At 40.3% G+C, this 27,518-nt stretch overlaps 1 protein-coding gene across 5 annotated transcripts in view; it reads left to right on the plus strand.

The window, feature by feature from the left end:
- The window catches only part of LOC121434623 (membrane-associated guanylate kinase, WW and PDZ domain-containing protein 2), a 1,272,606-nt gene that overhangs the window by 859,046 nt on the left and 386,042 nt on the right, over positions 1-27,518 (plus strand). For all 5 annotated transcript variants that reach the window (XM_041633542.1, XM_041633543.1, XM_041633545.1 and 2 more), the window contains one exon: positions 1,312-1,391. In XM_041633542.1, coding sequence (XP_041489476.1) covers positions 1,312-1,391 — 80 coding nt within the window. The remainder of the gene's footprint in view (positions 1-1,311; positions 1,392-27,518) is intronic.

Consider the following 27,518-nt stretch of genomic DNA (forward strand, 5'->3'; position numbering starts at 1 on the left):
ATTCTATTAATGACTGCACCCTGTAAGAAACTTTTCTGATCCTTACTACCAGTACATCTGATGGTCTAGCTAGTGTCTGAGGTTTGGCTATAACCAGAGGAAAAAAATCTACAAAATCTATGTCCCTGTGAGCACCTTGATCTCCATGGATCTCCATCTCCATTCAAAGCACACTGTGATCTGGGCCTAATTCTATTTCGCCTGCCTTTTTACTCTTTACAAACCTCACTTCCCAGTACCCATTACTTTGCACGTTCTCTTCTCGAAGCTTTCATAAATCTTAAATTCCTACTTCTTTGTCTATTGTCTCATGAGCTCCCTTGATACAGTTATACAGAGTCAACATTTTAGTTCTATTGACAGGTTGAGCTGTTGTGTAGTCCTTAAATTATAATGCCTGAGCATCATCGGGGTTAGTCATCAATGGCAGAGATTTGTACCAACCACTTGCCGCCATATTGTATTTCCCCTCCTCCACAAAGACCAAAACTTGGTACTTCTTAGAAGATCCAGAATATATTGCTTAACAAGTCCACCAGGTGGCCCCAACACAAGGATCCAACACCCCTTTAAGAAAGTCTCCTCCAGGAACGTCTCTCTTGCTTCTTGATTTCCGAAGTAAGAACATGAAAACATTTTTTGTTCCCTAAACAAGATTTTTTTTTTTCCATTCCTAGAGATTCCATTTCGGAAACATTAGAATGCAGAGATTTTTTTTAATCTACTCCCTTCCGGGCTGGGATAACAGTGTTTAGGAGTAAGCTAGCTTAATCTGTGTAAATGAAATTGCTATTAATCACTTTTGGAAAAAATGGAGGAGTCCCGGGAAGACTCTGTAATTTGAATCACTTTGTTGCTGCTTCCGCCCGTGCCGCAGTTAGCAAATACATTGTTTATGAACAGCGTGGTTTAGGATGAAAATACCGCTTCTGCAAAAAAGGCAGGAAACAGTGTCAGGGCGTCAGGACTCTGCTCTCCCAACTGGAGAATCCTGTGTTTGTAATAAATTCCTTTCGCGCTGGATGAGTTCTGCATTTTCAATGAGGTTAACTTGGCAACATTCTAGTTGATTTTAATAAAAATAGCTGCTTTGAGGGCAGGGAGCTGAGGTTGCCAAATTTACAGCTGCCTTGCACAATTCCTCTTCCACCTCCTTCAGGGCTACTTAGAACCAGTAAGCAAATTAAGTGTATCGATTGCAATTTTGTTGGACTAACCCGGCTTATTTTTTTTTTCTTCTTCTCCTTCTTAAGGAATAGACTCGATTCCTTTTAGTATGTGTCTTTTCAGGGTGATCTCTTCTCTTTTCAGCCATAACACAAAGACAACATCATGGCTGGATCCACGGCTTGCGAAAAAGGCTAAACCTCCAGAAGAATGCAAAGAAAATGGTAGGTTATTAAGTTTTTATGTTTTTATCAGCAGTGCACTTTGAGGATGTTTGTGAATTCTGAAGAGAGGTTCTTATGTAAAGAGGTAATGATCTGGCTGGAACCGGCTCTATATGTACTGTTTCCTGCTGGAGAGAGGGGGACTTGGCCCCTTCCGCGGGCCATGTGTTTGCCTGTCCCTCCGAGGAGACGCTGCCGGAGCATCTCCTCTCTGTCATTTCTGCGGGTTCTCTTTGACCTCCGGCCTGACTTTCTCCCACCTACTATGGACTTTTGGTGTGCGGTGTGTCTCTCTGAGGATTCTGGTCTTTCGTTAAAGTCAGAGAGGACACAGAGAACTGTAGAACGCACAACTGTAAATAACACTGGCGGTCCCCTTCAAAGGCAGCGATGTTCTGCCAGTTAGGAAGAAGCCAGTGTTGAAAAGAATCATTTTATTCTATAAACAGGCAGTTCAGCAAAACAAATAATCGCATGAGTGTGTTAGGTGGTCCTTGCTGCGTTCCAGGGGCTTGCTTAAAAGCGGGCTATGCCTGTGTGAGAAGTTTTTAAACAGAGTCCTAAATGAATGCCAGCCCTATCTCAAAATTAGTAAATTACACAGACGACATCTGCAATTAGGAGCCTTGTCATTTCTAAAAAAATGTGTAGTTAATGTTAAAATTGTTCTTACCATTTACTCAAAGTAAACAGTAGACTCCCCTGTTGGTTTATTATCTGTCTACATTCGCAGCCTTTCTCCGTTCAAGTTTTCAGAGCCCTGTGTGAGAGCGTATAACACTGATGGGCACATAAAGCTGGCAAGAGGGATGAAGAATATTTAAACATTTTCAAAGTCTGTTTTAAGTTAAAAAATATTCTCTCTCATTCTAAAAATTCTTTTAACAATAGCCCTAACTTTCTGAGATAATATTTTGGGTTCCCATTATAAAAGCAGGAGAAACATACTACCAAGTCAAATTAAAGATTAAAAAATTCAATTTTCTGTGTAGATAAATGTACATATAACCAATATAATCAAATCTATATTTAACATTCTTTTTATAGTTGCATCTGTTACTGTTTCAGAACAAAACTGTGCATGGATGTAGCCTATTAATTATTCTATAATCTGACCTTTTAGCACAATGACGTTATATTGCATTGATACCGCTAAGTCAAGTATTACAAACTGGAATAGACTGTAAGTCAGTATCACCTTATGCAATATGTCTGAGAGTCACAATTTACGTGGGCACAAATGTGCAGCCTTAGTCTCTCCTCATTCAAATGAATCTATCAACTTTTTAGCTTGTGAATCCTGCACTTCTCAGCTGTCTGCTTCCTTTGAGTTGCTCTTTTCGTTGAAAATAAACGGCTAAGATCAACCCTCTGTGCCCTAGGAGACATGTGCAAATAAGATGGTGCATTTTACCATGTTCCAGTGTTAATTTTTTGCACATCTATATTTATCTGGGTTCTCTGGATGGTAGACGCTTGAACATAATGCTAATGCCTACAATTGTATGTCTCTGGAAAATGAGACCAGGAGACCACTTGGTCAAAATGTCCCAGTGCTGGTCAGTTACTGTTGGTTTGCATTTTCTACAAAAGAATTCATAAACCAGGATTCTGGACCTTAGAAACTCCCTTTTATTTCATTTGAACGCTACTGTCCTGGACACGTAATTTATATTTTCTTGCCAAGAAAAGCACTTTAGGGTAATACTGTCTCTTTTGTTTTATTTTTCTTTTCTTTAAATAACATGAATTACTACTGAGTGTTTGAAATGCTAAGGGATTGCTTGCGGGGGGGGGGCGCCAATTGCGCATCACAATCAGTTCAGACACAGGAGGTTGGTGTGATTTTTCTGAATTCTGGAATGTGTGTAAAATGTGTATTAAATCGTAGATCTTCCACGTGGTGACAGCTTCCTCCAGTGCAGACGCCTCTTCCTCTGCCAGCAGAGAGAGAGTCGTTGTCAGATGCTCTCATCTAATCTAGAAAGGAGCCAGTCTGAAGTTGGACTGAGCTCTGGTGAGCCACGGCCCATCTCTGGTTTGTCCTCATTCTCTGGTTTGTCCTCATTCTCTGTGCGTTTGTGGGCCTGAGTTTTCAACTAACAGCCTAGCGCAGCCTGGCAAACACTGTCTGAAAGGGGGCCAGAGAGGACATGTCTCAGGCTGCAAAGGTCCCCCAGCATCTTTGGCTACAGCAGTCAGTGTGATGATATGAAGGTCAGGACTGTGTTCCAGGAAACCCTTACTTGGAGACAAAGAAATGTAACTTTTGTGAGCTTTCGTGTAACAAAGTGATCTTACCTTTTCCCCCTTAACTATTAAAAATGAATAAACTTTACTCTTAGATGGCATAAAATTAAATGTGGGCTGGATTTGATACCCAGGATGAACTTGAGTCTGTCCATCATGTGACGTCTTTCTCTCAGCATGTCTTGAACACTAATATTAATATTAAATTTTTTTTCTCACAACTGCAGTACTGTAGATAATCTAAGATGTTTTTGTTGTTTTTTTTGTTTTGTTTTGTTCTGTTCTGCTTCATTTTGTTTTTAATCTTCAGGAATTTTGCCTTAGTTTTGTGTGTATACGCCTGCAGACTCTGCGTTGTCTGAACTTGACAAGCGTTGGGGGTTGCATGAGGGTTGGAGCAACCTGTTTAGATGCTGTACTTTGTTACTGTGGTCCCTGGGGATTCCTGATCATGTCCCTCACCTCTACGGCCTCTCTTCATAAATCATTTCTGAATTCAGATTTGTAAAATCCCCAGGTCACTATAAGGAGCTGGACATCTTCTCAAATCTCACCAGGTTTCTCCACTACACAGAATTTTAAACTTTCTCTCCAACCTGCAGCCTGCGGGACACATTTTGCCAAGAATAGCTATTAGCTATGAACAACCACAAAATGTAAACCTACTCAAACATTATATGAGAATTTTTGGATGGTGTGTGTGTGTGTGTGTGTGTGTGTGTGTTGTAACTGGATCGAGCACATTTCAAAGCTGAGTTTCCTAGGTAACCATATCATGCTGCCTTGTGGGGAGGTTGTTCTTGATCCCTTTGCTTTTCTGGCATTTCATCCAGATTTTCACATAGATCAGTCTTACCTGGAAGAGGAAATTTAAGTGTAGTCATTTTTAAATGGGGGTTGGAGGAAAGAAACAATCTCATTACATAACCTAGTCCAGAAGGGTCTCAACCTCACTATTTTCTTGCCTCATGCTTCAGAGTGCTGACGTTATGGGTACGTGGCACCATAGCAACCTCCTAAACTCCCAAGCTTGAGTGTTATGTGTGTATGAGTATTTGCTGTGGATCTGTTAATATATACATCTTCACATCTCTTCACACAGGCGCCAAATTCCTTGTCAGGTATAATTGGGAGCTAAGCGAAAGAAAAATGGGAGGCGTTCTCAACTGACTCAAATGATCCTCTTGGAGAGAAAATAGGCCAAGAACATTTCTCCTTGGAATCAGGGGAGAAAGGTTGCTCTCATTTGAGTCTGTATGAAATGAATGCTTTCTCTGTTTACAGGAAAGCAATCACTTGGCCCTTTTAATTTGAAAGCTAATACACCCCGTAAACCTAAAAGCAACTCCCTTCTCAGAGTATCCTTTAAAATACCAAAGTCCCTGTGCTCTGAGAATCTGTCATAGGGCTGTGCAGTTTGGGACTTTTAGTACCAGTCTGCATGGCAGAAGAAAGTCTCCACCTACTACTGGAGTCTAATAATAGAACTTGGGGGAGTGCTGTTTAGTAATCCAACACAGTTGTATTTAAAATGCCATGGGGGGGTTTAATTTTGAGTAATTTGGATTCAAAACTGGTTAAACCGTATGTAAAATACCATCATATTTCACCCTCAGAATCAGCAGTGTGGTGCTTCTCCTGAGACACGTTCAATCATAGCTGCTCCTATCGTGACAAATCCCACAAGAACACCGAGTAGGAGAGTTCCTTGGAGGCCGGGAGAAAGGTCGGTTAGCAAAGGGCTTAGTATACAAACATGACTATCGGAGTTTGATTCACAGCAACTGAGCACAGAAATAGTCCTCGCCTGTAATCTCAGCACAGGGGAGGTGGAGATGGATGGATCCCAGGGGCTCACTGGCCAGTCAATCAAACTGAATCACGGAGCTCCAGGTTCAGTGAAAGAGCCTGTCTCAAAAAGCAAGGTGGTAACTGGTGGAGGAAGATAATTGGTAGCAACCTCCAGCCTCTTGCACGTGCACACACACACAGGCACATGCACACTCACACACACGCACACGTGCACAAAATAAAGTGGCCTATGGACCAGTTCTCTTTACGTTGACATACGACTCAGCTCAGTAGCATCCCCCAGTGCTATATAGGTTCAAAAGAAATTCTGTCATTGGGCAGCCAGGAGCAACTGCTCCAAAGCCTCTCAGGCGAGGGGATGATTCTCCATGGTGATTCCTATCTGTAGGAGGAGAATCCTGTCTTCCGAAAGGACTTGGCTGCCTCTGTAGGAGGGACTGCTTCTTGTGCTGTCAGTTCAGCTCCTTTAGATGGTACTCAGCCTGCAGCCTCCTAGACAAGGACAACGGGGCAGGGAGGGAGTGGAGGGAAGAGCTGGCCTACCTCAACAGCTACCTCAACAGCGTTGGGTTTCTCTAAGGTTCTTGGAGAGTTGGAAGCGAGCAAATCTGTGTGGGTTAAAATTGTCCGTCTAGCTAGTGCCAGCCTGATATTAAGAGATTGATGTTTTCCCCTGTACTCTTTTTTTAAAAAGGCTCTAAATTTTCACAAAATAATAATTACTTCTGTCTCAGCTTCCTAGATGGGCTCCTTGTTCAGTGTCTGAATTATGAGTGAGTCTCCATGGGTTACTACAGAAAAAGAAGTCAGCTGTAGCAGCCGCCTCCATGAGCTTGTATTTATTTACCTAACTAGTCCTTTGAACTTTGTCTTTAAAAGATAGCTAAGAATGAATACGAAAATGTCATGCTTGGTAGTGTCTATTAAGTACAGATTTTTTTCAAAAGGAGGAACTTGTCCTTCCAAAATGATAGAAAATACAACTAAGGTTCTAGTCATTTCTTAAATGAGTTTTCTAAAGTTGGCATGAATGAGGTTATACTTGAATTCTAGATTCTGTTTTTGGATTGGCCGTTCTGTCTTTATATAGGAAGTCCGGCTTGCTTACTCATTTGGTTCTTTTCAATAATTAATAAATCCTAATTTCTCAAGTTCGTTGTCATCAAATCAGTTTTATATTTACCTATCTTTAATCTGAAGAGCTTGCTAAGAACTTGGAAGTGTGTTACTATAAAAAAAAAAACATTTGTTGCCATTATGTGGTGGTCAGGGCATTTGCTTTCTTATCTTGGCCATTCTGACGGTGTGTCTGTTAGAAGTCCCCTAGTGGCTGATGTATCAAGCATCTTGTCATCTGCAAGTATTAAACAGTGGAATACCACATCATGGCTCTGTCCATTTTGATTGTTTTCTTCTCGGTTCCACTTTGGCGCATGGATATGAATGAGTTTGATGCTAGATATGAATGATTTCACTGGACACTCTCTCACTAAACACCTTGCTCTTGTCGGCAATCTGTCTATTCATCCTCTGCACGGGGACTTGTGCAGATGTTTGTATTTTAATGAGTCCCACTCAGATCACCTTTCATGAGTCAGCGAGCCCAGGCCCCAAGGTCTTCTCGTGGTCTTTGTAAATACTGGCCAGTTTTATATGCAGATGGTCTGCCTTTCAGTTAATTTGTTCAGTGTCTAAGGCTATGGTTCTTTCATTTTCCTTTGTCTTAGGATGTCCAGAGAGCAGCTGTGTTGAAAGGCGAGTTTCCCTCCCGTGTGCTCTGACATGCATCTTACATCCCACCCATCCATGTGAGGTTCTGTCCCCCCTGTCGTCTTCTCCTGATTTCTGTAGCTACCTAGTCAGCCTTAACCACACACAGTGGTCATTTCTGCTTTATTCTTGATCAAGTTGCTTTATTTATTAGACTTCCTACTTGTCCATATAATTTTTAGAATGTCTATGACTGAAGACAATCTTACTGGTATTCTGAGAGGAATTGCACTGAATCTATAAGTCAATATGGGGAGAATTAATATATATAATAATATGTGTTCCAGTCTATGGGCACAATAATTCTTATTGTTGAGGTCTTATTTGATCTTCTCGTCAGTGCTTTCTTAATTTTCCAGAAAAAAAGTTTGATCGTGTTTTTAGTATATACATAGGCTTTCCACTTATCAGAGACATACATAGTAGTATGTTTTAATATCATTTTGACAATATTCACTTTTAACACGTATAAAAGCAATTGATTTTGATGTGTCAATTTTGCATAGTTTGACCAAATTCATTGTAAGCTATAGAAACTTTAGCTAGATTCCATAAGATTTCTATCTACACAATATTTTTATTTCCAATTGGAACTGTTGATACGTTTTATTTATATTGTATTGTATTTTCTACTATATTTTTATTCTGAAATATTGAACCCTTACTTTTGTTAAGCCTAACTTGGGCATGGTGTATTGCTTTGTTAATATGCTGATATTTTATTGAAGATGTGATGTCTGTGTTTGTGCACAGTATTGACCTCTACTTTTTCCTTTCTGACCTTCATTTCACAGTGATCCTGGCCACATACAATGAGTACGTGTGGTTTGATGAAGCTTTATTTTTTGTTTTCCTTTGCAGTACAAGTCTTGGACTTGCACATGCCAGACAAGCAGTCCACTGCCTAGCTTTGCCCAAGTCCTCGCTACCCTCTGTCACTGTGACAAATACCACACTTAGAAGCCACTTGGTAAGGAAAGGGTTTGGTTCAGGTTGCAGTCCCTCATCAGGAGAAGTCAGACGAGAGAGGAGCACTGCTTACCGGGGGCTCAGAGCTTCATGGTCAGCTACCATTCTGTAGTCCAGGTCTGCAGGTCCAGGTCTGGCACCCTGCCCAGTGAGCTGCCCTGCCCCCACAGACGTGTTTACTGATGGAGGCAGTTACTCGGTTGAGGTTCCCTCTGTCTTCATAGGTGTGTCAAGGTGAAAACCAAGGTGAGAGGTCTGACTTTCTCCTTCTGTAAGAGAAGGTACCCCATAGTTTTTAGCTATTCTTTAAGTGACTGACGATGTTCTCCCAGGAGGTCAGCTGGCCAGGCAGTATTCTTACTGGAATTTTCATTGGAAATTCAGTTGCATTGAGCATAATGGAAAGAATTAGGTCATATGTTTCATCCTATTTTAGTTTGGGTGATCGGTAGCTTTATAGGAAATGGTCCATTTCTTCTACATAGTCATATAAGAAAAATTAGTTCACATTTTCTACATTGTTGAATTTGGTGAATATATTATATAAACACAGCTTTAATACCACTGTTTCAATCTATGTCTTAATAAGATTTTTATTTATGTTACTTTTTCTTTCAAAATTTCTATACGGTAAATTCTTTTTGAATGTGAGTTTTTAAGGACTTTCCTTCCCTCATAATACATGGCAAGCATGTTTCCACACTAAACTATCTGCCTATCCCTTCGTCACGTCCTTATGACTGACTTGTAACAGTTTGACTATTATAGATGACTGACAAGTTTGACTATTATAGATGACTATCTATTAATCTGTAATTTTTAATTGCACATTATAGTTTTAAATGAGGTGTTATACAAATATAAGGTATTATACAAACATAATACCTTAAGGAAGAGTAGAAATATACATATAACAAAATTGACCTTAAAGTTGTATCAATAAACCAAAGTTCATACCAATGTATTCATTTCATATCATATTGCCCTTTCTTTTAGAAAGAAATTGACTGACCATTAGCCATTTATAACCAACCCTTTTAAAATGAAAAATCAACATTTATAATAACTATTTTGGACATTTTGACATAGTTTTCTAAGTATTTTTAAAGTTCACAGAGACCTTTCAGGGGTCTTGTTGCATCAAACTACATTAGCCTGGAATAAATCCATAGGTTTTCATACTCTGGGAAGCTTTTCCAAAGTAACATATTCTTAGACTCAAATTTTGATGTCAAGATACCTATAAAATATATATGTTGGTTTAGCTTAGTAACCTGTAAAATGAAATGCCTCTCTGTAGTTAGCTCATTAACAGTCAAAAATTCAAAGAAAACACAATAATATACATAACCCATACTCTCTATTTATTTTCCATCTTTATGTGACTTTTTATATTACTTTTACTGTCTCTTTAAAGACTTTGTTTTATTTTTTAAAGCTATTTCTTTCTATAGCTGCCTATATCCATGTTCATTTTCTCTTAAGCCTATGTACATTTTAAAACACATTATGGCCAACTCAGAGGTTTATGTTTGTCTGAATGTATCTTTATTGCATATCGCAATTCTTTTTTCAGTCACTGTGCTAAGCTGTTAAGCAGGCATGGCTAGGAACAGAGCTGCTTTGCCTGTTGTTTTCACCCTGCTTGGCTTTTCAACATGGGAGCCATGTTTACCACCCCAACTCTAGGGAGCAGTTGGCCCATGTCACCACCAAGTAACTAGCAGCACGCTGCTCATAAACCCCCTTCAAGTGCTCTGTAGCAGGACCTCCTGAAAGAGCCAGAGACATTTGTGCAACCAGCATGAACCAAGAAGCCATTTCTTAAAGAAGCTGGGTGATTTTTTGCTGCTGACTCTGAGTCAAGAAGCCTTCTTTTAAAGGAGCTGTGCCTCTGCTCACCACCAGCAAACAGCCAATTAAAAAAAATACAGCTAACAAAATCAGACTCTCATTTTTGTGGGTCTAGAAGCCCATTTTTTAAGCTTTCTTAGGCTTTATATGGATGTATGTTGCTGAACGTTGGGTGCTATTTTGAAAGCAGAGACTGCACTTTCATTTCCTGCCCACCCATACCCAAATAATCACACAGAAACTATATTAATTACAACACTGCTTTACCAATGGCTCAGGCATATTTCTAACTAGCTCTTACATCTTAAATTAACGCAATTCTGTTAGTCTTGTATTGCCATGAGGCCATGGCATTATCTGATTTTCTACATGTCTTGTTCCTTCAGTAGTTGGCTGATATCTCTTGACTCCATCTACCCTCTCTCTATATATCTCTGTTAGGATTTCTCACCTTGCTTTACTCTGCTAAGTCATTGGCCAAAGTAGCTTCTTTATTAACCAATGGTAATAAAACATATTTACAGCATACAGAGGGCAACCCCACCCACATCATGAAGTAAAATCTTTGCTTTAGCAATGTCCTTGTTTCAATTTCATAAGTAAGCTTTGGTCTCTTTTGTGTGTTTTTGTTCCAATGCAGTTTAGTTTCTTGAGCCCTTAAAATGGAATTTTGCTTACTTCTGACTTGAAACTTCCAGTGCCACTTGTAATCAAGCGAACCCTCAAGGCTGTCTGTAGCAGGGATGTGAGGAACTGAATCTATAGAAGGAAAGTATTCCACCTGACTTTCCGTCTCTGCCTATACAGACTGGGGGGAGGGGGGGGGGCGGGATAGGCCAGGGATAGGCCATCCTTTAGTGATGTCACCCGTACAGGTGCTTTAGCTGCCACTGCCGACAAGGAAGTTGTCAGTCTTTTTGTGTGCTATCGGTGATGCCGCAGATAAAATGCTAAATATATCATCCTTGCAAACAGTGTTCATGATGAGGCTGCTCCCAGTTCTCTGGTGCTCTTCCCCAGAAGGAATGGGATTTTCTTACCTGTTTTCTGCATCAGGCTGAGGTGCTTGGATACATGCCTGAAATACGACTGTGACAAAGGAAACCTAGAGAGTCCTGGTGGTGTCCGTGCTTGCACCCTAAGATCCCTGGGCAATCTGCCTGTTTCCTTCAGAATTGTCTATGTTTGCTTGTTGAATCATCCAGGGTTTTCAACTGTATTTGAGTGAGGAGATGAAAAGGAAGGATGGCTGCTTCATTGTTTTTATGAGTTGAAATGTCTAGATGTTATTTTTTTTTTTTGTCCTAAATGATGATTTTGGAGACAGGAACCTGAAAGGGGCATGCGTGTATGTGGTGGGAGCTGGACAGGGCTGGGTAGTAGATGGGAAGTGATGGAAATGTACCAGGAGGATTACTAAGGGCGATAAAGTTTACGCTGGCATGAGAGTGGAGAAATGGGAGGCAGGAGAGAGGGTGGGGAAAAGGTCATCTGAATCTAACCAACGTGTTACTTTGTAAGCTATTTTGAACTGACAGAGAACTTTTCAGCGCCACGTTTTTCACACAGTAATGATGTAGTTCAGAGTTAAGACCCTCGATACTTGAGCATAAAGGATAAGACCTGAGTCTGAGATAGTTATCAATGTTACATCCATCACGCACACACAAGATGCTTAAATCAGATGCACTGAAGCCCAACAAGTATGTTAAGGAAACTCATTAAAGATTTTACACATAATTTTATATTTGAAATAAAAGGGGCTTATTTTTTTCTCCTCTGAGCTACCATATCAGTAAATAGATTGATAAGTCCAATTGCATTATCCAAATATTGTGCCCTGTAATTTATTCTTAAACCAATGGAGTAAATATAGTTCTCTGAAAATAATTTTCAAATATTTAATCAGAGTCAGAGTTCTTGAAATTGAAAACAAACAAGTGTCCGCTGGTCTCTGTGTTTCTCAAATACCCACTGCAGACCACAGTGCTTAGAGTGCTCTCCCTTGGAGCTCCATGGGCTGCTGTCAATCACCCTGCCAGGCATACCATTAAGGAGCCCTCAGTGAGCAGGTCTGTCCAGTAATGCAGAAAGCCAAAGAAAAGACTAAACACTGCTCTGAACTGTCACAGACAAGCTCTTCAGAAGCGAGAGACCCCAATCCAGGTCACCCACACAAAGTCAAGCCCTCGGACATTAGCTGGTGATTTTCTGCAGCGGCTGGGCAATGATCTAATACTCCTTCCATCCGCGAACTGCAGTTTCCTAAGCGCCGAGCACCATAAACCTGTGCTCTCAAAGCTGATGGCAATAAAGGAGGAGGTGTCCCCCCATTATAGTGAAGACGGAGCACTTAGGGCTATGGCTTCAGCACCAAGTCTCTCAAATGACTGGTTTCCGTAGAGGTCAACCAAACAACCATCATCACTATTTAAAATAAAGAAAAATCTCCCTGGGAAATTAGATTTTTCAAGGGATGAGAACGCCTTGAACTCAGAAATAGCGCCTTTCAACAAAAACAAGCAAATAGACTGCGTTTTGGTAGCCAAACCAGGAAGGGAGGCCAAGCAGACTCACGTCCCAGGAACTTTCCCAGTCAGAGCCACGAAACATCTGTGCAATCACTTTGACTGTGCTCATCCCTCTTCTGACCACCAAGTGGTAAATCCTACACTATCCATAGTAGCTCCCACACAACATTATATCTACCTTTTGTATTTTCCCCTGTATTTTCATTAAGAAATGCCTTACTCTCTTATTTATTTTTAAGTGTATTCCACCTTCCTTTTTGAAATCTTTCTGTTTATTCAGTTCAATTAAATTTCCTTTTGTGGGTGATTTACCCCCATCCCTATTCCATGTTTCAGGGCTACAGAAAGTCTCTCTGATTCTCGGCTGTATGTGTAATCAAACATTCGTGTTCTTTGCAGTGTAATTTACCTAGCTGTAAGAGAAGCAAGCTGATTTCTGCAGCCATATCTATAAACCCACCGTGCTTGAAGACTTGAGCATCAGTCATGCAAAAATGCAAATAAGTAAAAGTATTTATACTAGCTTTCTTCCTTGTTGATGTAACAAATCCCCAACAAAAACAGCTCATGGGTTGAGGGCTTGATTGTGTCCCACAGTTTGAGGGGTATGCTCAATTGTGGCTGGGAAGAGATATGCCAACAGGAGGCTGAGCTAGCCATCACATGACAGCTGTAGTCAGATGATCACATGGCAGCTGCCATCAGTCATTCAGGATAGCTCTCCTCTCCTCAGTTAAACCTATGAGGCAGAGACAGGAAGATCTCTGTGTCTCAGTTGGTTATCTCTGTTGACAATAATGTAATTAGTCTTTAACTTTTTCCCTCATATTCAATGTAAATCCTTGATTTTAGCTATGTTTAAGACATATGTGTTTCCGTATGTCTCTATTCCTTTTTCTTTCCTTAGACAGTAGTAGTATTGTTTTGTTTATTCCACACCGATTATTAAGTCTTTACTGCCATTATAAAAACACACCCACACTGGGCGGTGGTGGCACATGCTTTTAACCTGTGCTCTTAGGAGGCAGAGGCAGGCAGATCTTCATGAGTTTGAGGCCAGCCTGATCTACAAACTGAGTTCAAAAAGCAAACATTCACTCAATTCATGCAATACACTTAGATCTTCTCGAAGACTCGAGTTGTAAAGTCTGTCCATCAACTTAGAACATAGAATATTATGAAGCTGACTCTAAGACACCAAGGGAGCGTCTGAGAAACAATTACTAAGAAGACAGAATGAGCACGTAACTGGAAGTGTCAGGATTTGGACTTTTATTTGACAGACCCAAAATTCCAACTTTCTAATTAATACCTTCCTTGAGTTTTTCCTCAACATTCTCTGATTTTAACATCACCCTGAGTGGGATGGTGCTGTGGGTATCGTTGACTACTATCTTTCAGACACACGGTACCCAACATTCTTTAAACAGTGACCAAAAGGAATGAAAACTTGTCATAAACTTAGTAAATACTTAAATCTTTTTCTTACTAAAAAGTTGTTCATTTTTCTCACTTCTATCAAAAACTTTATCAAATCATTCTATTATAGTGCTATTTAGCATATAAATTGGCTTGCTATTAAATTTTATTATTATTGAATTAAATGCTATTGCTATTGATTCAATGTATTGTTTTGAATCAATTATGAAAATATTACGGGGCTGGAGAGATGGCTCAGTGGTTAAGAGCACTCACTGCTCTTGAAGAAGACCTGGGTTTGGTTTCCAGCATCCATACCAGATGTTTCACAGCTGCCTATAACTCTAGTTCCTGAGTTTCTCTGGTGTAGCCTGCAGGTCTCTGCAGGCACACACACACATAAATAATTTCTTAATTAATTTCAAAAACAAAGAATGCAAATGAAAATGTATATATTGTCTCGTTCATTGCTATTGAACAATTAAACTGTGGCTTTCAATTTAGTAAATGCCCTTAGTTGTTCCTACGTGACAAGGCCACTATCTGTTTAGGTTGTCTGAAAACAAGTTGCCTCCTTCTAAGAGAATTTTACTGTGCTGAATAAAAAATGGCCAGGGAATTCACAGGCAAATCAAGCAAAAAAAAAAAAAAAATGACTATTAGCTTTTCTAACCATGGCGGCGGTTTGAAAACACTGATATAAACTTAAATTATCATGAGAGCAGATTCATTCAGCAACACAACAGTGATGTCCTTGTAAAAGCATCAGGAGGTTTATCATCTTGAGAGCTGTTAGCATGGTAACTCAGGCTGCCCAGATAGCTCTGGGCTTCGTATGGCAGTGGAGAAATCCTAGTGCTTTCTGGGGACATACCGTAGCTTTAAAACTTTCTACCATTTGCTGAGCTCCTTCCTGGCTGTGTGAGTTTCCTCTATAAGTAATTTCCTAATAACCAAGCAAAATAGATTGTTTTATGTCTGTCACGCTTTCTTCAAATGCCAACATGGAAGGAAAATTTTTGAAGGGGTTTTTTAAATGTCTCATTAAATAAAATTGAGAGTTATTTCGGTGCAGTCCTACCCTCTACCATGGTTATCTTTTATTATTTTTAATATTAGTAACTGTGTTTTGAATACCTATTGAATAATTACTTCATCCCCATTCAGCCTGAAGAGACACTTCATGTCATTTTCCCCTTTTTATGAAAGAGAAAACTTGTGATCAGTCAACTCCTCTATGCAAGAAGACACAAACCATAATTGAATCAAATGTAGCTCCATTTGACATAGACTTTTCTTCGCACTCCCCACTCCTCTTAAATTGTTCTTTATTGTCGTGCTGAAATAACACTACACTTTTTTTGTAAAGGAGCAGCAGGAATGTAGTCTTTGCTGTGATCTTCTCAATGCAATAAGGTTGATCAATCTAATCACTGCTAAAATAATAATTTAGTCCCAATACATGTAATCAGAGACCAGACTCAGTGTGGACATGTGAGAATAGAAAAACAATATACATTATCTGCTCTGAGGCAAGAACAAGATGTATGAGACCTTGCAAAGCAATTTGGAGAATCTATTAAAATTTATTGTTACCACTAAAGGAAGTGTTAACATATGCTTTATGTGAATTTACTTCTGCATTCCAGGCTTGACAATAAAATGAAGTTTGTGGTTAAGTAAACTATCCCACAGATGCAATAACCTCCTGATTCACTTAAACCCGTCTTTGTATAAGAGTCTCTCTATGCTCACCCCCCCAAAAAAGTGAAATTTTCTTTCTATTTCAAAGTTTGCTCCCATAATAATAGCAAATAGTGAATTGTTCTCTCTCTCTTCATGCAAAGTGTTTTCCAAACAGATACATGTCTTCCAACAACCCTCAAAACAGACTTCTTATAGTTGTGTACACTATATGCATAAAAAGAACTAGATTCCTATTTACATTGCATCAGAGGCAATATTTAAGAAGAACCGAGAATTATGTTGATCAACTTTATCCCCTTAGGAAGAAAGAAGCCAGGCTGCTCTAAACACCTTCCTATAGTGAGTCACTGACACACACATTCAATACAAGGGGAGCAGTATATGTCAATGACTATTAGAGCTTTTCAATTAACTTCTCATTATTCCTGCCCAATTTTATATTAGCAGTTCCAGACTAAACAGTACCAGTGGAAATCATTCATACTCGTAAGCGACAAAATTCCATTGCAGTAAGAGCCCAGGATTCAAATGTAGAATACTATATAGAGAGATGCCGTAGAGCCCAGGGTTCAAATGTAGAATACTATATATAGAGTTACTGTACTCATTCTCCTCATTGCTGTGACAAGATAAGAAATCATGGCAGCGGGACTTTGCACTGGTTGGTCACATTGCATCCTCAGTTGAGATTCAGAGAGCAGGCCACATTGCTGCTCAGTTTGTGTTCTCCTTTTTATTCAGTCAAGGACCTGAGCCCTTGGAGAGGTGGCACCCACAGTTAAAGTGAGTCTTTCCAACCAATAATCCCAAGAACTCCTTACAAGAGTCCAGATCCTAAACTCACCAAGTTCATGGCTCATAGCATGTCCAGAGACTTGCCTCTCAGCTGATCTCAGACCCTGTCAAGTTAACAATCAGCAGTAAACATCACAGAGAGTAATAGTATCTCTTGTAAGTTCGTGTCCTGCTCGGGCCATGGTATTTTCTTTATCTGCATTATGCTAGGTACAATGCAAGAGACCTAACAAAGAAGGGTTGGTGGTGGAGGTGGGGGTTATTACCATGTTGGCTTTACAGTACGATGACTGGAAAGCCCTGTATTTTGATTTTCTCCATGCAAATGCATGAGTCAATGCCACGGAAACACAAGGGAAGACTAAATGCCATCAAGGAAACAGACTTTTGTATTTTCTCCATAGCTTTACGACCATCATAGAGTACCTGAGGTAATCAGCCTAAAAGGAGAAAGCATCAGTTTGGTTCACAGAGAGTCACAGTCCATGATCTGTGATGAAGCCACACACTGGGTGCTCATGGTAGGGGAGGTTGCTCACCTCATGGCCACCAGAGATCCAATGAAAAGAAAGGAAGGAAGCCAAGGCAACCAGAAGGCCACAGCCCTTTGAGGACCTTCCTCCAATGCCCTACATTCTCACTATCCCCTGTCTCATAATTGTTGTACTACTTTGCAACCCTGAGAAACAGAGGACCAAGAATTCATCCCATAGGCCTTGGAAGGATACACCACGTCCACACTTACTAACCGCTCCTTGGTTTTAAAGTGCATAGTAGGTATTAGATGGGCATAGAAGAAGAACATGTATGCAAAAACAATGAAATTGTCACGGTAACAATAAGGAGAAAGGAATCAGGAATATTTTAAGGTCAGCAGATATCCGTTGTTCCAGAGAGGGTCTACTCCAGGACTTTGGAACCAGCACTCTCGTCTCAGAGGGAAATTCCGAAGAGAGACATTTTCCCCTCATAGGAGCCAAAGTCATAATCTCCACACCAGCTATCCGAAAAAGCTTCCCTACAAAGACTAACTAGTAGACTCAAAGTGAATTTTTCTCCAAATCAGCTCCTTCGATCTGAGGCCTGAGAGGCTGTGCCTGTGGCACCAGTGGCCATTCTTCCCACAGCCAGTTCCAAAAGAGAAGAGATGCTATCACACCATGCTGACCTCAGGTCACCTTTCACTCAGGGGGTTTGGGGGATGTTTATGTGACCGCCTGACTTCTCAGTTCTTCTTGAGCAAAGACATAGGCTTCAACATCTCAGTTTCTGTCATCTAGCATTCAGGAAGACAGATGAATTATAGAAAGAGTAAAAACCCCCCAATGCAAGTCTTTTCTTCCATTTTGTCTACAGCCCCAGGGGTTCCAAGGGTGAGCATTCCCAAAACTGGGTACTTTCGTCCACAGAGTCTTACTTTTAGTTTTATGTAAAGATTAATAAATTATGTGCCTTGTTTGAAGAATATGCAAATTTGGATAAGCTAAGAAATGGTATAGATAGATAGATAGATGATAGATAGATAGATAGATAGATAGATAGATGATAAATAGATAGATAGATAGATAGATAGATAGATAGATAGATAGATAGATGATAGATAGATAGATGATAGATAGATAGATAGATAGATAGATAGATAGATATGATCTTTGTATAAACTTCTTCCCTGAGAATCTATAGTTCTCTAGCGATTGAGAGTACTTAGTTTATTAGTTAGCTTTGACTTGAAATTGAACATGGTTACTGAAATTCTTCCCTTGTATCTACATAATTTTGCTATTACAAACCCTCTGGCTCAGTTTCACCACATCACCTCTGCCCGCCAACCCCCTCACTCAGGTTTATCAGCTACAAGTAGCCCTATATATCAAGTCTGTCAGGAAGAGCAACAGCCAAGACGTTGGACGTATCCTTTGCTTTTAGCTTCCAAGACGTTGTTCTGGAGAGCAATAACGATCTATGCCCGCATTCCTTGTTGCTGTGGAGAAGACAATCGAATCCATAACTCAATTCAGAGGAAAATAATAACCTAAGATATTTCTTTGGGGAAAAAATGTAGTATTTTAATTCTGATAGCACTATATAGTTGAGAGGATTTTTCAGTAGCTTGTAACAGGTGTTGTGAAATCATTTTGCGGAGCCAAGATCCCTGTACAAAAGTCAAAATGATAAGGGGTAGCTAGCTGGCTTTATGTGCAAATATGCTATAGAGATATGTGTATCATTTAAATTATATGCATCGATAGACATCTATGGATAATGTGATTTTAAGTCTTTGATCTAGTAACTTGATAGCCTTCAACTCTAGCCCCAATCTCCCACATCCACAAGCGGCCCATGATCATGTTCTCTGATTTCCATCTCCAAGGGAAACAGGTTATAGAAAAGAGTTCCTGTATTTCTCTGTAAGTTTCTGTAGTAAAAACTATCTTCTTCTTTGAGATAAGAAAATAAGTCTCTCTAAGTTTAATAAACTGGACCAAAGCAGTATTAAGTGGAAGCCCTGGGCATCCAGTCAGAATCTTTTCTTGTTACTATAGTTATGATTTTTTTAACTTGATCATTTGATTAAGTCCTATGTTACATGGCCCCAAATGGATAAACAGTGAAAATGTTGCCTATTTCCTTCTCTCTTCTACCTAATTCCCTCCCCAGAGAGAGCTGCACTCACGGGTTTCTGTATAATCTCTAACTATGTGAAGGGAATAAGGAGCAAGACAACCTTATCCTATAGAAACGGCTTTAAAGTGATACTTGGTCTTCTTTTTAAGGCTGTTCTACGTTCTGCCTATTAACTTACTTCCCACATTCACCTGCTGTTAACAGTCATTATAATGTAGCCCGTTATGGAGAATCAGAGTCCTGGTGAGGGTAAGGCTCACAGAGCATCATAAATTAGCGGTTATCTCACTAAATACTGTGTTACTACATGGTGAGTTTTAAAACTCCTTGGGCTATAATTAAGCTCATTCTCAAGCAAAACTAGTGTCTTTACTAATGAATAACTGAGTCTATTGGTCAAGTCAAACGTAACTGTAAACACGGCTATTTTTCCCAAGCTTGTCTCTGTATCGTTGATGAGTAGTCCATCCCCCCATGTAATTTGAAAGGTTGATTTTATCATCTCCTAAGATGCACACTCAACTCTTTGTTTGTGCTTTAGCTAGCCAGTCACCCTACCGGTAGCAACAGCCCATCAATTTATTGTTAGCATTGCATAGAAGGGAATCTGTTCATTTCAGTCCCGACTCTCGCTTCTCATCTCTGATTAGTTTAGCTCCCACTGCTATGGATAATATTTTGTTTTAATTAAACTGTCTTTTGCTTGGTAAGATGTCTGACGCATATCAATTAGCCAATTAGTTCTGTTCAGTGAGATACTTTGACTTCATCCTACCAGGGGAACAGCCATGCCTACAACAGTACATATCTCTGCTTTGCAGAAGCCAGGGCATTCCTGTGTTCTGAGGGGTCGGCTTCCACAGGGTAATTGTTTGGATTAGCCATACTTATAAAACTCATCAAATGCAAACTAACACAAAGACAACCATCTACACGAACGGCAGCACTCAGAGTGATCAGGTGTGCAGACGCTAGGGCTGGCACTAGGTGTGCTTCTCAGGACAGCCAGCTCGTTCTCTGAAGACCTTGACCAACTTCCTCTCCTGACTTCTGTGTCTCTTGGGGATACTCGGGGTCTCTCTCTCTCTCTCTGTATGTGTGTGTGTTTGTGTATATGTATGTGTATGTGTGTATGTGTGTGTATATTGTGTGTGTTTGTGTGTATGTATGTGTATGTGTGTATATTGTGTGTGTTTGTGTGTATGTATGTGTATGTGTGTATGTGTGTGTATATTGTGTGTGTTTGCGTGTATGTATGTGTGTGTATATTGTGTGTGTGTGTGTTTATGTGAGGGGTGCAGGGGGAGCCTGAAAGGAGCTCTTCATTAAGATGTCATTGAAGGGGATACTGGGATCCTAGACTTACTCTCTTTTGCTTCCACCCATGAGGTGAGCCATTTCCTTTGTCACATAGCACCAGCCATGATGTATTTCTCACCACAGACCAAAACGTTAGAACTAAAAAACCATGAATCAAACTAACCTTTCCTCTTTGTAAGCTGATTACCTCAGATACTTGCTGCTGCAAGGGAACACTGGCTAACACAGCACACTGACTGGGCAGACATTCTTTTTTTATTTTAATTGAGCTCGACATTTTTCTCTGCTCCCCTCCCTGTGTCTCCCCTCCCCTTCAACCCTTTCCCAAGGTCCCCATGCTCCAATATTTACTCAGGATATCTTGTCTTTTTCTACTTCCCATGTAGATTAGATCCATGTATGTCTCTCTTAGGGTCCTTATTGTTGTCAAGGTTCTCTGAGATTGTGATTTGTAGGCTGGTTTGCTTTGCTTTATATTTAAAAACCACTTAGCATTGAGTACATGTGATAATTGTCTTTCTGTATCTGGGTTACCTCACTGAAAATGATGTTTTCTAGCTCCATTCATTTGCCTGCAATATTCAAGATGTCATTATTTTTTTTTCTTCTGTGGAGTACTCCATTGTGTAAATGCTCCACATTTTCCTTATCCATTCTTCGGTTGAGGGGCATTTAGGTTATTTCCAGGTTCTGGCTATGACAAACAATGCTGCTATGAACATAGTTGAGCACATGTCCTTGTGGCACGATTGAGCATCCTTTGGATATATACCCAAAAGTAGTATTATTGAGTCTTGAGGAAGGTTGTTTCCTAATTTTCTGAGAAATCGCCACACTGTCATCCAAAGGGGCTGAACCAGCTTACATTCCCACCAGCAATGCAGGAGTATTCCTTTTACCTCTCCAGCACAAGTTGGCATTAGCATTTTTTATCTTGGCCATTCTTACAGGTATAAGATGGAATCTCAGAGTTGTTTTGATTTGCAATTCTCTGATGACTAAGGATGTTGAACGTTTTCCTAAGTGTCTTTCAACCATTTTAGATTTCCTCTGTTGAGAGTTCTCTGTTTAGGTCTGTACTCCAATTTTTTTTATTGAATCATTTGTTCTTTTGATGACCGATTTCTTGAGTTCTTAGTATATTTTGGAGATTAGACCTCTGTCTGATGTGGGGTTAGTGAAGATCTTTTCCCATTCTGTAAGCTGTTGTTTTGTCTTGTTGACTGTGTCCTTTGCTTTACAGAAGCTTTTCAGTTTCAGGAGGTCCCATTTATTAATTGTTTCCCTTAGTGTCTGTGCTGCTGGGGTTTTATTTAGGAAGTGGTTCCCTGTGCCAATGCGATCAAGTGTTCTTCCCACTTTCTCTTCTATAAGGTTCAGTGTGGCTGGTTTTATGTTGAGGTCTTTGATCTATTTGGACTTGAGTTTTGTGCATGGTGATAGATATGGGTCTATTTTCATTTTTCTACATGTTGATATTCAGTTATGCCAGCACAACTTGTTAAATATGCTTTATTTTTTCCATTTGTTATTTTTTGCTTCTTTGTCAAAAAACAAGTGTTTGAAGGTGTGTGGATTAATATCTGGGTCTTCTATTCGGTTCCATTGGTCCTCTTGTCTGTTCTTATGCCAATACCAGGCTGTTTTCAGTACTGTAGCTCTGTGGTAGAGTTTGAAGTCAGGGAATGTGATGCCTCCAGAAGTTCTTTTATTGTACAGAATTGTTTTGGCTATCCTGGGTTTTTTTGATTTTCCGTATGAAGTTGAGAACCATTCTTTCGAGGTACTCAAAAAATTTTTCTGGGATTTTGATGGGCATTGCATTGAATCTGTAGATTGCTTTTGTGAATATTGCTATTTTTACTATGTTAATTCTATCTACTCAAGAGCATGGGAGGTCTTTCCACTTTCTGGTGTCTTCTTCAATTTCTTTCTTCAAAGATTTAAAGTTCTTGTCATATAAGTCTTCCACTTGTTTGGTTAGAGTTACTCTGAAATATTTTATGGTATTTGTGGCTATTGTGAGGGTGATGTTCCTCTGATTTCTTTCTCAGCTGGGCAGATAGTCTTAACTTTACAACCTGCAAGTATGTGTACAGGAAGAAAGAAGACTTCTCTTCAATCCCGGGGCACAGGACAAAATGTCATGAGTGATACACCGCTGGGTGTCTGCTCCTGTCCTCACTCTCTGACAAGTCCCTTTGTGAAGCCAACATGCCAACACAGTTCTACAGCATGACCTTGGTCATGCTTCCGATTATTATGTATGTTAGGTTCCCATAAGACACTTTGAAACATAGAATGTCCTCTTTAAATATCAGTGATTTTCCTACACAGGCCTTTTTAGAGGTGACTTCCCAGCCAGGTTCCCCCACACACCAAAAACAGCTCAGTAAAACTTTGCAGAACAAAAGGCAAATAGAACGCTTTTTCTAGCCCTTTTTTTAATAATAGTCGCCACCTGTTCCAATTATTTGTAAATCTATTTTAAGCACATGAAAGTGTGCATGCAACACTTGTCCCCACGCGCGTACACACACACACACACACACACACACACACACACAGTGTTTTCTTCTTGGAGGCAACTTGGAATTGACCAAAAACTTCTGTAAAAGTAGCTCCCAATGTAAGAGTAACATATCCCCAGGATATGCTCACAGTTATGCAGAGTTGAAGGGGACACCATATCTGTCTCTTTTCAGAGAAACAGAATCAGTGTTTGAGGTCCAATGCAGTTCTGCCATGGCCTCGGAGTGGAAAGGATACGCAGAACGAGGACTAAGTAAATAGCAGGTCTGGAGGGCTGTGTTTAAGCTAGGATGCTGATGTTATTTTAAAGAGCAAGGAAGACAGGGAAGGGAGCTTTACATTGGTCAAGGCAAAGAGGCACTAACCTCTGGAATGATTGCATTTAACTGGGATAGAGGATTTCTGTGGAGTGAGCATTTGAGGGCCCACCGGCCAAAGTAAATATTTAGAAATGGATCCTTCCACTAAGTCTGCGCCATTTGAATAGCTGGTACTCAATGTTCACCTGTTTAAAGCCGAGCTTTTGGGTCTAGGACTAATTTTAGGGACAAAGCACCCAGGCTAAGTCAGAGCAAAGAACAGGCTTGGCAGTGGGCCAAGAGGTGAGCAGCTGGAGTGGCAGGTATTACCAACAAAGAGTCTGTGTAGTTTGCACATCTGACAACCCAGATGTTAACAGCTAATGGAGAACATTTTTAACTCTGAAATTTAAGTGAGAAAGTTATAACCATGAAATAGCATAAATTGCATTTTCTGCCTTCACTAAGGGTACTTTTGTGAAAATAATTTGCTCTCTCAGAGGGGGGAAAAATATGTATTTTTCAGGCCTTGGTGGTTGGGAAGATACCTTGGATCCCTTGTATTTGTACATATTAACCTGCACAAATGTTTTCTGTGATGCTGTACGCCTTTTCTTAGTCACTCCTCTCTTGTCCATAGAGGGTCCCGTAAGCATTCGAATTAGCAACTTCCATGGAGACTTGTGCAAGGATTCTTCCCAATGCAAGGCCTCTCTTAATCATTCATTATTTCAGGGGGTATCTTCTATAGGCAAGGCTGAAGCACTAGGGTCAGGAATATGACAGAAACCCCATATCATCCATGGGCCTGTCGCTACGCTGCCATGCAAGGGGGTGCAGGTTAAGATCGACACCCTCAGAAGCCTGCCCTAGTTTTTGGTGACTTCCAGTGACTGACCTACAGACACCTGCTAGTGTCAGAACAAAGTGGGTTAACGAAAGAGTGCCATCTGTGTGCATTTAGCAAGCCAAATCTGCTGAATTTTATCGGATTAACTCAAAATACCAAAAAAAAACCATTTTCTTATTTTCTTTTTTTAAATTGAAAATAAATTCTCTCATACAACACTTCCTGACCACAGTTTGCCCTCCCTGTATTCCTCCCAGCTCCTCCCCACCTCTCCTCTCCTCCAGACTCAACCCTCTCTATTTCCTCTCCAGAAAAGAGCAGATATTCAAGAGACAACAACCAAACATTATCAAAAAGGATTCAATAAGACAAGGCAAAAGCTCTCCCACCAAGGTTGGACCAGGAATCCAACAGAAGAGACAGTTCCAAGAGCAGTCAAAAGAGTCAGAGACACTCCCTCTCCTAGAGTTAGGAGTCCCACAAAAATACCAAGCTAACAGTCACAACATACACAGAGGACCTGGTGCAGACCCCTGTAGATCCTACATTTTCTGCTTCAGTCTCTGTGAGCCCATGCCAGTCTGGCATCGCTGATTCGGTGAGCCATACTCTCCTGATGTTCTCCATGACCTCTGACTCCTACAGTCTTTGCTCTTCTGTGGAATTCCCTGAGATCCTAGCTCTGTGCTCCAAGGACAGAGGCCCAATAGAGACCACCAATTTAGACTCTCCCTATAATGTGTCTGTGGGCCTCTGCTCCCCTCTGCTACCAGAGGAAGCCCCGCTGGTGACAGTTGGACAAGGCACCAAATTATGAGCATAGATCATTAAGAACAATTTCATTGGGTTTTGTTTGTTTGTTTGTTTGTTTGTTTTTAAGACCAGTCATATTCAGTTATACCATAGGTCTCTGGACTTTCCAGTCTCTGGTTCCTGACTATCCAAGCAGTGCTGGGCATGGGTTCCCTCTTGTGGAGCGGGCCTCCAGTTAAATCAAGCCATGATTGGTCACTCCCACGTGTTCTGATCCACCATGGCCCCAGCATCTCTCGCAGGCATGGCAGATTGTAGATCCACGTTTTGTGACTGGACTGGTGACCATGTATCTCTTTCAGCAGCCTACAGAGCCTATAGAACATAGAGATGAAGGCTGCATGCAGTCACAAGGTCTACTTCTCTCTGTTCAATGAGCTGGGTAGATATTGGGGTTATGCTGTTTGTTTGTGGAGAGCAACCTTCTGTCCAAACATCAGCCTGAGTTGTTTAGTGATATCTATGGGACCTCCTCGATCAACAATTCAACCAAATAAAGTCTAGTCCCACTACTGGAAGCCTTGCGTGGCTACAAGAGATGATCAGTCCAGCCAGCATCACCTTCATTGCTAGGAGTCCTCACTCAAATGACCCTCACACATTCCAGGAAGTTTCTACTGCACTAGGTTTTCACCCTGCTCCCCAGATGCCCCAAAATTCCAGCCATCTCTTCCTTTATCCCATTTCCCCACTATGCACTCCCATTGCCACCTGCCCCCAGTCCACCCACAAAACCCATAATAGTCAGAAACTGGAAATAGCCTAGAAGTTCCTCAACAGAAGATTGTATAAAGACAATGTGGTACATTTACACAGTGGAGGATTACTCTGCAGGCAAATGGGTGGAACTCGAAAAAAAAATCCTGAGTGGGGTAACCTAAACCCAGAAAGACAAATATCGTATGTATTCTCTAATAGGTGGATATTAGTCATTAAGTAAATGATAACCAAGCTACAAACCATAGAGGAAAAAGGTTAGGCAGAGAGGAGAGCCCTAGCAGGACTCATGGATCTCCTGGGAGGAGGAGGACCTTTTTTGCTTGTAAAATTTGTTATATTCTCCAGGTTAACTACTATTTTGAAAACGCATAATAACTCATCTTTCCAGTTAGATTTCTGAAACAATAATATGAGGGATAGTGACCATAGCAGAAAACTTAAAATATATGTGTTATGAAATTTCCAAACAATTTCCAAAAGTTATTCCTGAAGCTTGATCACAATAACAGGGTCAAACTTCAGACTGTCTCTACCTCATCAGCAAGAACTCCTTACAGCTGCCTTGGGAAGTGTGGCACTCAAAAATAAACTCAAGAAAGGCATCATCTGCTTAAGGACATTCTTCCATTTTAATATATTACTTCTGAAACAGTTCGTTTATTTCATTTTACAACAAATACATTTGATCTATAATGTAAAAATAGACGCTACTTTCAATGTTAAGATTAACATATGGAGTGTTTTTCTAAAATCTTTTGTGGAGCTATAGACATAGCTTATTGATAGAACATTTGATAAGTACTCACTCAATTCCCATATGCCGTGGGATAATGCTCTTGTACACTATAAAAATTTGTCACTTGTACTAGTTTGATAAAACATTGATTGGTCAGTAACCAGCCAAAACGTATAGGTGGAGTGACCAGACTAGGAGAATTCTGGAAAGAGGAAAAGCAGAGAGTCAGTCACAAGTCAGATGCAGAGGAAGCAAGATGAGGCTGCTTTACTAAGAAAAGGGACCAAGCCATGTGGCTAAATATCTAAAAATTATGGCTTAATTTAAGTTGTAGGAGCTAGTTAGTAATAAAACTGAGCTAATAAGTCAAACAGTTTATAATTAATATAAACCTCTATGTATTTCTTTGGGACTGAACAGCTGCAAGACCAGGTGGGACAGAAACTTTGGTCTACAGCTATAGACATAGCTCACATGGTAGAACATTTGATAAAGCATCCACTCAAGCCCCACCACTGTAAAAAGTAAATAAATCAAAAGTGGTCTATAAAGAAATATGGTATGATTTTGGTCCTGCTGAAAATACAGTTTTAAGAGCATTTTAGAATCCTATTTGCTCATGTTCCCAAGATTTTCACATCCCATAAGTTGTAGGGACCTAGATATGGCTCCAGACTTGGGAGAGATGTGAACAGGGTAGTTGACTCAAAGCCAGAGAGAGATGGGATTCCCAAAAGTAGTAACTGACTAATGTTAGTTCAGAAGGAGGATAGATATAAACTCAAAATTACCCAGTAAAATTTCCCTTTTTATTAAAAATGGTTTATGTTAGCCAGGCAGTGGTGGTACAAACTTCTAATCCCAGCACTTGGGAGGCAGAGGCAGGCAAATCTCTGTGAGTTTGAAGCCAGCCTAGTCTAATTCTAGAAGAGGCTCCAAAGCTACAGAAACCCTGTCTTGAAAAAAAAGATTATTTTTTCATACAATATATTCTGATTGCATTTTTCCTCTGTATGCCTGCCAGTTCCTCTTCACCTCTCCTTCTGTCCAGATCCACTCTATTTCTGTCTCCCATTAGAAAAGAACAAGCTAAGAGATAACAACCAAGCACAACAAAATTAAATA

Source organism: Microtus oregoni, unplaced genomic scaffold, assembly GCF_018167655.1.
Source record: "Microtus oregoni isolate MIOR12 unplaced genomic scaffold, Mior012 000044F_ref0000062, whole genome shotgun sequence".
In the NCBI taxonomy this organism is placed as follows: domain Eukaryota; kingdom Metazoa; phylum Chordata; class Mammalia; order Rodentia; family Cricetidae; genus Microtus; species Microtus oregoni.